The sequence below is a fragment of the Melospiza georgiana genome, chromosome 29, assembly GCF_028018845.1.
Source record: "Melospiza georgiana isolate bMelGeo1 chromosome 29, bMelGeo1.pri, whole genome shotgun sequence".
NCBI lineage: Eukaryota > Metazoa > Chordata > Aves > Passeriformes > Passerellidae > Melospiza > Melospiza georgiana.
Window position 1 is genome coordinate 1,111,368 of NC_080458.1, and position 11,036 is coordinate 1,122,403.

The 11,036-nt window shown below is 50.8% G+C and overlaps 1 protein-coding gene across 1 annotated transcript; it reads right to left on the reverse strand.

The window, feature by feature from the left end:
- Window positions 1–1,398: 1,398 nt before the first annotated feature.
- LOC131094572 (olfactory receptor 14I1-like) lies at window positions 1,399–2,304 on the reverse strand (the record flags this gene model as incomplete). The annotated part of the gene is made up of 1 exon (XM_058042231.1): window positions 1,399–2,304. A coding segment is annotated over exon 1 (906 nt), but the record flags the coding sequence as incomplete, so codon positions are not given.
- Between the last annotated feature and the right edge of the window lie 8,732 nt (window positions 2,305–11,036).

Genomic DNA, 11,036 nt, shown 5'->3' on the forward strand with positions numbered 1-11,036 from the left:
GTTTCTGGGCCAGCAGAGGGGCTGGCCTGGGCTGGTCCTGGCTGGGAACAGGCCTTGAGCCCTGCTGGAGGATGGAACTGGGCCACAGCCAAACTCAACCCAGGCCAAAGCTGGGCTCAGCAGCCAGGGCTGCCAAGGGCTGGGGACAGAGGCTGGTGCTGACAAATGTCCTTGGCCCCCTCCCTGCTTTGTCCATGCCACCAAGGGCACAGAGCAGCCTCCTCTCTGGGCCACTTGCCTGTTTGCAATGCCTTGCACAGGCACTGGCCCTGCCCCACAAGGCCTGGTCTGAGTCCTGCACCTGCACACTCAGCCAGGCTGAGATGGACACTGATGGTTTCTGGGCCAGCCTTTCTGGCTGACTGCAGAGGCCAGGACAAAGCTGAGTGGTTTCTCTGTTGTACCCCAGCCCTTGCTGGCCCCAGGGGCTGATGGCATTTGTGCTCCCTCAGCTTCATGTCCCCAACAGCATGGGCATGCTCCTGCCTGCTCTGTGTAATGTAAACCGGGGCTCCTGAGCCAGTGCTGCCGTGTCTGTGCCTGCAAGGATGGGGCACTTGTGTGAGCTGGGGGAGAAGTGAGGGCTGCAGAGGGGGGATGTTTTTGGCAGCTGCATGAGGACGCTCTGGGACGCTGCCCTGGGATGTCCAGTGCACTGGGGATGGATCAGCCCCTGCTCTGCTGCTCCTTCCCGTCTGCCCCAGGGCCCTTGCAGAGCCTCAGCCATGCTGTATGTCCCCAGCCTGCCCATGACCACTCTGGGGCTGCTCACGGGGCCTTTCTGTGCTGAGCATTGGCCTGGCTGTGTTCTTGGGAGAGCCTGGGCAAGGAGCCTGGAGCCCCCAGGCCCTGGCCTGAGGCATCAGCACTGCCCCAGCAGTGCCCATGGCCTGTCCCTACTGCAGCCCCAGCACTGCCCCCCCCCAGGGCTGTGCCCGGCCCCAAGAACACTCAGGCCCTAGAGCAACACCAGGGCCACCAGGGCAGCAGGGCAGGGCCACGGCAGCAGCACTGGCAACACCAAGCGTTGCTGCTGCTGCTGGGCCAGCACTGATCTGCCCCCAGCTCTGCACACAGACATTGCTACTGCAGCTCCAGAGAAGACAAGAAAAGGGCATCTCTGCAGAAAACTCTGCTGGGAGGTCCTTTAGTTCATTTAAAGCCACCAAGAGCGCAGCCCCTCATTGACACAGTGTGTGGCCACAGGAAAGGTGGAGAGAAACAAAATGTGAAACAAAATGAGAAAAAAATGGCATTTTTTGATGGGCAATATGAAAAAAGTAAAACAAACATAAAGAACCTCCAAATGGAAACCAACAAGAAGTATGAAAAACAACTTTTTGTACTTGTGATTTGCAGAAACTGGCCAGCAGTTTAATGTTTCTGAAACCATCCAGTCATCAGTCTCCTCACTGCAGCCTTGAGCTCCTGGTTCCTCAGGCTGTAGATGAGGGGGTTCAGGGCTGGAGGCACCACCGAGTACAGAACTGACAGGGCCAGGTCCAGAGATGGAGAGGAGATGGAGGGGGGCTTCAGGTAAGCAAATGTGCCAGTGCTGATGAACAGGGAGACCACGGCCAGGTGAGGGAGGCAGGTGGAAAAGGCTTTGTGCCGTCCCTGCTCAGAGGGGATTCTCAGCACAGCCCTGAAGATCTGCACATAGGAGAAAACAATGAACACAAAACCGAGTCCTAAACAGCCACTAAGAGCAAGAAGTCCCAGTTCCCTGAGGTGGGATTTGGAGCAGGAGAGCTTGAGGATCTGTGGGATTTCAGAGAAGAACTGGCCCAGGGTATTGCCATGGCACAGGGGCAGGGAAAATGTATTGGCTGTGTGGATCAGCGAAAAGAGAAAGGCACTGGCCCAGGCAGCTGCTGCCATGTGGGCATAAGCTCTGCTGCCCAGGAGGGTCCCGTAGTGCAGGGGTTTGCAGATGGACACGTAGCGGTCGTAGCACATGACGGTCAGGAGTGAATACCCTGCTGTGATAAAGAACATAAAGAAAAAGAGCTGTGTGGCACATCCGGTGTAGGAGATGTTCCTGGTGTCCCAGAGGGAATTGTGCATGGCTTTAGGGACAGTGGTGCAGATGGAGCCCAGGTCGCTGAGGGCCAGGTTGAGCAGGAAGAGGAACATGGGCGTGTGCAGGTGGTGGCCGCGGGCTACGGCGCTGATGATGAGGCCGTTGCCCAGGAGGGCAGCCAGGGAGATGCCCAGCAAGAGGCAGAAGTGCAGGAGCTGCAGCTGCCACGTGTCTGCCAATGCCAGGAGGAGGAAGTGCCTGATGGAGCTGCTGTTGGACATTTGCAATGTCTTGGCGTGGAGATCTGTAAAAAATGTAATCATGCAATAGCTGTGTTTGGAGAGGGACTTTAAATATTCCAGCACAGCCTGGGGGCACTTCCCCCCACTGCCTGCCCAGGGCTCTGCTGCCTGGAGCTGTCCCTGCCAGCAGCTGATTCCCTGTGCCCAGTGCTGGGCCCTGCCAGTGCTGCCAGAGCCCAGCCCAGCCCTGGGGGTCAGCTCTGCCCTGCAGTGCCCTCCCAGCTCTGGCACTGCCCAGGGGCAGCTCTGGCTCTGCAGGCTCTGATGGCAACGTCAGAGCAACCCTGAGGAAGCTGGAAAAGTGACACTGATGCTGCCTGTGAGAGGCCCTGTGCTGATTTCTGTCACTGCCTGGTTTATTCAAGTCTGTAAGATTTTTTTTTTGTATTTATTCTCCACCTGAACTGAGAGATGATAGCTATATGCAATTTCTATTCAGGCAATACAGTGCAGTAGATTAATAAAGCAGGATTTTCCCTTTTATGCAGCCCCTGCCTTCCTGCGCTCCCTTTATAATGTACTTGGAAATGTTCTGCAGTTAAATGTCATGCTGGGAGAACTGCTCATCAATGCAGCATCCTCCCCACACTATGACAACACTCCCAAGCCTGACCAGCTGTCTCCTCGCACCCAGATCTTGTCCCTCAGTGCTGGGAGCAGCTCCCAGGGCTGGCTGAGAGCTGTCCCTGGAAGGCAGCAGAGTCCCTGCCCAGCACAGCGCCCGGGGCTGCAGGACCCTGCTCTGCAGGACAGCCCTGGGCACCCCTGGCTGCTCTGCACAAGAGACAATCAGAGAATGTACTCACAGGGTCTGTAGGCAGTGGGATGTTCCATCTTTAGGAGATGTCTCCAGGAGCTGCAGCTGCATTGTCCTGCAGCCAGAGGTTCCTGTGCCAAGGGCTGGCATTGATTGTGCCCCAGGCACTTCTCAGCACCTTCCCAGCCCGGACTGATTGAAGATCTCTGTGCCTCTGTGCTGTGCCCTGGGTGGCTGCAGGCAGTGCCCCAGCCCTGCTGGGCTGGCACAGGAGCTGCTCATCAAGAGAAATGTGGTTTTAAAGCTCTTCTTGGTTACCAGGAGCTGCCTCTGTGCCAGGAACCCAGCCCAGCTCAGCAGCACAGACACAGCACAAGGACATAAATGAGCCTCTGGGGCTTTGTGCTCAGGCCTTGTATATCAGTCCCTGAGAGGGAGCTGAAGAAACTTCTCCAGAACTATAAGTCAGAGTCCAACTCCAAAGTTTCTTGGACTTGTAATGGGTCCCACTGAAGAACACAACAGGCCTCAGGCTGAGGAGAGAACTGGAGGCAGTGATGACAGGTGGTGTGGTAAATAGGGACAGGCGTTCGGAAGATTACGCGATGTAACGGAGAGGCAGGACCCTCTGTTCCCCTAAGATAAGAGATTACCCTAGAAAGTAGCCCCCTAACAGTAGAGCCAGTAACTTTCCATTCCACATCCAGTAACTTTCCACCCCTGGTAACTTTCCACCCCTGGCAACTTTCCACACCTTAGTAACCATAGATAGTAGAGACAGACCCCCTCTGACGTAGAGACCCCCTTAGACTATAAAACCCCAAGAGAAGAGTTAATAAACGCCTTTGGACCGTCCACCACATTGGTGTCTGCATGCTCATTGGCCCGAGCGACCCTGGAGAGTGGGTCGCCGTGCTGTTCCTCAGAACAAGGTTGCCTTGCCTTATACCAGAAGGCAACAAGGTGGGGACCAAGAGAAGCCAAGTCTTGGTGCTCTGGGGCACAGCAGCAGGGTCTGTGCCACCAAGGGCTAGGAGGAGACACCTTGTCCTGGGGCCCAGGGACCTCTTGGCACAGCCCCAGCCAGGCTGGGCACTGTCAGCCCCTTATCCTGCCCTCAGCATCCCCCCTAGCCCACATCCCAGTGGCCTCGAAGATCTGCTGGAAGGAGTCCCTGGGGACCCTTGCTCAGGAATGGCTCTGGGGGCTCCTTCATGCTCCCTGCAGGGGCTGCAGCTTTTTCAAAGGACTTTGGGTTTGTCTTTTGCTTTGAATTTCTGTGATGTTTTTGCAATCATGCCCTCCAATTATCTGCTGTAATTAGTCTCTGGAGAGGCTTTGTCAGTAACAACACTCAGTGGGGCTCATTGCTACTTCAAGGTACTTCAGTTATTTTAAGGTACTTGGTGTTTCCATTTTGACACAGACTCTGGTTTTTCTCACAGACTCTGTGAGAGGTTTGTGCAATCACAGCCCCAATTATCTGCTTTAACAAGTCCCTTGAGAGCTTTGTATTGTCACTCAGTGGTGCCCATTAATGCCTTGAGATACTCAAGGTTTTTAAGGTAGTTTATGGATTTAAGAATACTTTTAGGTACTTTTAAGGTGTTTCCTTCCCAGTCTTTGAGAGGTTTTTGTGCCATCCTGACCTCTAGTTCTCTCCTACAAGGAGTCCATGAGGAGCCTGTGTTGGCTATCTTCCCCCTTTCTGTTTTACAACAAAGATGGAACTGAAAGAATTTTGTAAGACTTTCTAAAAGCATCCAAACAAATATGCGACAATTAGCAATACAACAACAACTAAGAGAATTAATAGTCCTGTTTTAGCTAGATATCATCTAACCCTTTAGTCCTTTGGACTGGAAGAGTTTATTGACCCAGTCTTTGTTTTCCATTTGAAGATTCTTGGACCCTTCAGTACCTTAATGCTGTTGTGGATTGACTCGCTGTGGCTGGAGAGGGTCATAAAATACATGCTCTCAGAGTCTAAACAGCCATGCCCATGTGTCCAGAGTAAAAACTCTATCGCTGTTCTGCAAGGTGGCATGTCTGATGGTCTCTATGTCTGAGAGCAGACCACTCAATGTGAGGGAGGTAGCATTGGTTTGCTTACTTAACAGGCACCCAAGATGGTCTAATTGTCCTAAAGCTTTAGCTGCAGCCACCCATGGCAGTCCAAACTGGGGGTGCTACCATCCCATACCTGGATTAAAGCTTTCAAAGCCATCTCTTTGATATCATTCAATACTGGGGATACCTGCTGCTTGGTCATCTGGTAGGCTGTGTTGTCCTTCTCCAGCTAGATGGTTGATTGTCAATTCTGCCCTTACCTCATTATTAGCATAGTCTGCTATTAATTGATTTAGTTCACACTTCCATCCCCCTTCCCATAGGGTGTATTCTGTAGGTGACAAGAACATGGTCATAATATATGTTAAATCATAGGGGGTTAAGACATGTGCTCTAAACATGGCCGTCATTAGGCCATTAAAACAAGGTAAGTGTTTCCTATGATCTTTAGCTGCCCTACACAGATCCTTGATTTCCCTGTAAACCAATGGCTGATACCTGGGATTCTGCCCCCTTCTTTTATGACATCCTGGGGCAATGAGGGGTTTCAAGATTATTTGCCAGTCTCCTTCCTTAACTGCTTCTTTCTGGATCCTTTCCTGGGGATCTTCTGGGGTTGAGAGGAAAGGTGGCTCTGGGGAATCCATACTGTCTTCTGGAGAGGAAGAATAACTCAGAGCAGAAACATTTGTATTAGAAATAGTGTGACAGTTGGGCTTAGTATCTGACCATGGGGGTATATTGTTGATGGAGAGTGAGGCAAAGGGCACTGCCATTTTGTCAGGTGTTGGGGAGGAAGGGCCTTGATTTAGGATTGCGGACTTCCGGGGTGGAGTTCTGCAGGCATGGACCAGGGTGAAGGTGGAATGATTGAAAATGGGGCATCACCTGAAGTTTTGGGGGTGGAGTGTGGAGGTTTGTTCAGGGCGGAAGAGAAGGCTGTGGCAGCAGGAAGTGGAGGAGCCAGGATGGAGGAGGATGGTCGGGCTCCTGAGCCACATTCAGGCTCCTTCCATCTTAACTCTCCAGGGTATGATGCTCCTAGACTGCGTGGCCATTACCATCTTGGACCATCGTGGAAGGTCTGAGAAAGGCAGGTTTGGGGGGAGGTCCTGAGTTAGGAGTGACCAACTGATTGAGTTTTCAACACACTATTGCTGGTCAAGGGTGGTGTGGAAGATCGGGAGCATGTGGGGTTCAATGGGGTCCCTTTTGATTGAAACTTTGTACAATTTAACTCCTACTGAGTCCCAAAATTCAGTAGTATGGACTTCATCAGCAGAGGTGTCTGGAAAGTTTTTAATGATCCATCTCATGATTGATTTTAATTTCTTCTTTTAAAATATTATATCATGATCAGTGAAAATTAAAGCATCCATATATGCTCCTTTCTACTTTGGACATCTGGCTGCCCATTTTTCTCTTTCTCTGCCTTATGGGGAAGAGCCACCGGAACTACGCAAATCAATTATGGGACGTGGGTTCATATTGTAAAAACACAGTGGCAAAATGGGCAATAAATGTCTTGCATTTCCCCAAACCCACCTGTAATCCTATGCAGCTGAAATCATCGTTACCCCGGCAGATCCTGGGCAAGGTCCCTTGAAGCAATGATGAATCTGCTGGGCCCGGCACGATCCAAAATCCCAGGGAGCACTGGCCTATCCATCAGCTAACCCCAGCTGACGTGACTGACACAGGGAGCCGTGAATGTCAGGGTCACTCTTTGGGTGCCAAATGTCGCAGTGAAGGTGGCTGTGACAAACCTCTCTGGTTCCCTGACTTCAGGGTGAGGGTGGCAAAAATGAAAAGGGGCAGGATCAATGGAGTTGTTTTAAAGGAACTTTATTAACAGGGTAAAAAACAATAAACATGGAGAAGTCGAGAAGAGTATGAGGGGCAGGATCCAAAGACCTGAGACAAAGGGGAACCTACAACATGTACACTTGTGGATAGAACACTCTAGAACAATAACCATATAGGAAAACCAGTAACCAATAGGGGAATAGAACTTGGACAAGTTAGCATAGCAATATTAAAGGCTTATGGGAGAACGCTCAAGCTCACCCTAAGTAAAACAAATAATTCCCAGGGCTTGAAACTCACACCCAGTTCTTCTGAAGTAAAATCTGGCTGACTCTGAGTTTCAGCTGGGCTAATTACCACACCACAGCTGTGCACTGGCCCCTTGGGACCATGTGGCTCAACAGCCACAATGATGTCCTTGGTTCCATGAGGCTCCACAGTGTCACAATGGTCCCTTGGATCCATGGTGCTCTGCAGTGTCACAATGGCCCCTTCATTTCACAGGACTCCCAAGTGTCACATTGGTCTCCATAGGAAGGAAAGCACGGAGCCCCCATATTTCAGGATCTGATGAACAGCAACCACCAGAGGTTAAAGTAAGCCTGACCTGTCTGTCCTGGAAGGTTTGCTTGGCACAACCCTTGGATATTCAAAATTACGAATGCGGAATCCTAATTGAAGACATTTGTGCCTGGAGAAAGATGATTTTTTCCATACAAAGCAAAGCACAGAGCTGTTTCCAGTGCTTGGAAAACAGATGAGTTCTGGCACTCTGGAGTCAAAGACCAACAAGACTTGTCTGTCCTGGCAGCTTTTATCTGGCAGCAATCCTTGGATATAAGAAATTTGGAGGTAGAATCCAAATTTTGGCCACAGATACCTGGAAAAGATGGACAGTTCTTTTCCATAAAAAGGAAAGCCCAGAGCCCCAGTGTTTCAGAGGCGGATGGGAGTGGTTTTCCACATTCCAAGGTCAGCCAGACCTGTCAGGTGACCCCTGGGAGACTAAGGCAGCCATATCAATTTTGTATTCCCTTGGTTCCAGAGGGCCCTGCAGTGTCACAATGGCTCCTTGCTTCCATGATGCCCTAAGGTGTCATAATGTCCCCTTAGTTACAAAAGTCCTTAATGGTTGCACAAGGATCTTAATGGTCTCCATAGCTGCACAATTCCCCACAGTGTCCTAATGGTCTTTGGGTTCCATGAAGCCCCTCTGTGTCATCATGGCCCTTGGTTCCATCGGGGCCCAGTAGTGCAAAAATGATCCTCTTGGTTCCACAAATTCCCACAGTGTCACAATGGCCCCGTGCTTCCATGAGGCCCTGCAGGGTCACAATGGCCCTTTCGTTCCATGGGGCCCCACAGTGTCACAAGGGCCTCCACAATTCCAAGGGGCCTTGCAAGGCCACAATGCTCTCCATGGATCCACAGTGCCCAGCAGGATCACAACAGCCCTTTGGCTCCACCAGGCCCTTAAATGCAGCAATGGCCTCTTGGTTCCACAAAGCCCTGCTGCTTCACACCGGCCCCTTGGGACCATGCGGCCCAACAGAGCCACAGGGATGTTCTTGATTCCACGAGGCCTCACAGTGTCACGGTGTCCCCTTGGTTTCATGGTACCCTGCAGGGTCAAAATGTTCCTCTTGGTTCCACAAGTTCCTACAGTGTAACAGGTTCCACAAGGGCCTGCAGTGTCACCATGGCCCATCGGTTCCACAACACCCTGCAGTGTCACAATGGTGTCCATAGGAAGGAAACAAGTGAGCCCCAGTGTTGCAGGGGCAGATGAGAGGCAGTCACCAGAGGCCAAGTCTAACCAGACTTGACTGTATGGGCAGATTTTGTCTAGGAGTAACCTTTGGATACAGAGAATTTTAGATGCAGAATCTCAGTTTTGGCCATGGGTGACTAGACAAGAAAAAGAGTTCTTTCCCATAGGAAGGAAAGCACAGAGCCCCAGTGCTTCACAATCAGATGGGAAGTAGCCCTTGACATGTCAAATTCAGTGGGACCTGACAGCCCCCAGGAGTCCAAACTAGGCAGACCTGTTCCATGTTCCATTGATTTCACGGGTCCCCACACTGACACAGTGTTCTCTGATTCCATGAAGTCTTGCAATGTCACAATGGCTTCTTGGTTTCATGAGCCCCCACAGAATCACAAGGGTCCTTTGGCTTCCTGCAGCCCCTCTGTGTCACAATGGCTCCTTTTTATATGGGCCCCACTGTTTAATCATTGACTCTTGCTTCTATAGGGCCTCTGAGTTGCACAATGGTCTCCTTGATTCCATAAGGTTCCATACTCACAACATAGTTTCCTTGGATTTCCATTGTCACAACTGACACTTGGTTCCATGAGGTTCTGTAGTGTGAGACAAAGTGGAAATTTTCCAGGGTAGAAATTCATTTTGATTTAGGTGAAATGTACATTTTTGATTTGAGTCTATGGTTAGAAACCATAGCTATTTAGCCTGACTGCAGAACCTAGGCTCAGTGAAGTTGCTCAATGAAGGACAGAGATAAGGGGGGGGGGGGGAGACAGAGGATGATAGAGACAGAGACTGCTGTGAGAGCAAGTCAACCTGACCTAGGAATTCTTTCTGATAAAAAGAAAAACCAGTAGCAAATGTCACGCAAAATTAGTAAAAATGAATATGTATTATCCTCTTGTGAAATTGTATGCATATGTATATGAGAGGGGGACAAAAAGGGACCTGAAGTTCCCAGAGGTATGCATGCCTTTTAAGGAGCATAATCTCTGCATGTGTCCAGCGCTGTAATAATAAACATACCGGCTTTACAACTTCCACAAAGTTGTGGAGTTTTTGGCTATATCTCCGCAAAATATTTTGGCACCTCAGATGGTACTTCTCTGTCCCCACAGGGGCAGAGGGGAAAGACGGACCTCCAAGGCGCGCCCCAGGATTTTCCTGGAGGGGTTCTGCTTGTCTGAGCTTGCCTCCTGCAAGGACAGACAAGGACCTGCTGGCATCGGTGGGTACAGTATGTATTGAGGGGCCCCCGGGGGAAAAGAGAGATAGGACGGCTGAGTAAGTCACTGAGAAATGTCTGAGTGCTCGGCCTGTGGATGTCTTGGGACATCGATCTCATCCAGTCTCTGACAGCGACCACAGTGACACTATGGAACCTCATGGAACCATGGGTCAGTTGTCACAATGCGGGTCCAAGGACACCACAGTGACACTACAGAACCTCATGGAACTAAGGGGTCATGGTGACACTGTCAGAGGCTGGATGAGATCTATGTCCCGAGACACCTTAGGATGCTCAGAATGCCCGTGTGGGGCCAGGGCCAGGTCAGGCCTTGGTTTATGGTGGGACAGAGCCCCTGGCCTGGCAGAGCTGTCAATCACACAGCGGGGGGGGGGGGGGGGGGGGGTGCTATCCTGACCCACTTCTGATTGGTCCAGCTGTCAATCAATCACACACCACCAGCGGGCTCTACCCTGGCTCTGATTGGAGAAGCAACTGGCAGTCCCATCCCAGGGGCGGACCCATGAGGGCCTGGGGTGTTAAAAGCTGGAGCACGAGGCCAGCCCAGGGTCTGGGCCCTGGCTTCTCCTGCGGTTCCTTTGTTATTGAGGCTGGAACCTGAGTGGTTGGTACCTATGTGCGCGTCTTTCTATAGATCTTCTGTCTTTCTCTTGTTCTTTATTTCTTCTCCTTCTAATCCTACTTACATGGAACATTTTTGTGTAACTTAATATCTTAAGGGTTAACAGTTTTCAGGTGAAATGGACTAAGGCAATGAAATTAATGCTATGATAAGAGGTTTATGTTGAAGTGGATGTTGTATTAAAACATTTGCCATAGTTCCTTGACTGCCTGTATTTTGCCAGTAAAATTTTTTGTCATTTTGACCTCTTAGCTCAGTTGGTCAGAGCATGGTGCTGGTATCACCAAGGCTGTGGGTTCAATACCTGTGTGGGCCATTCACTTAAGAGCTGGACTTGATGATCCTTGTGGGTCCCTTCCTACCAAGAATATTCTTTGCATCTGCCCATGTTGAGAATATCTGGTTGGTGTTTCTCCTGTGACCCAAAGTCAAGGAAAGGAAC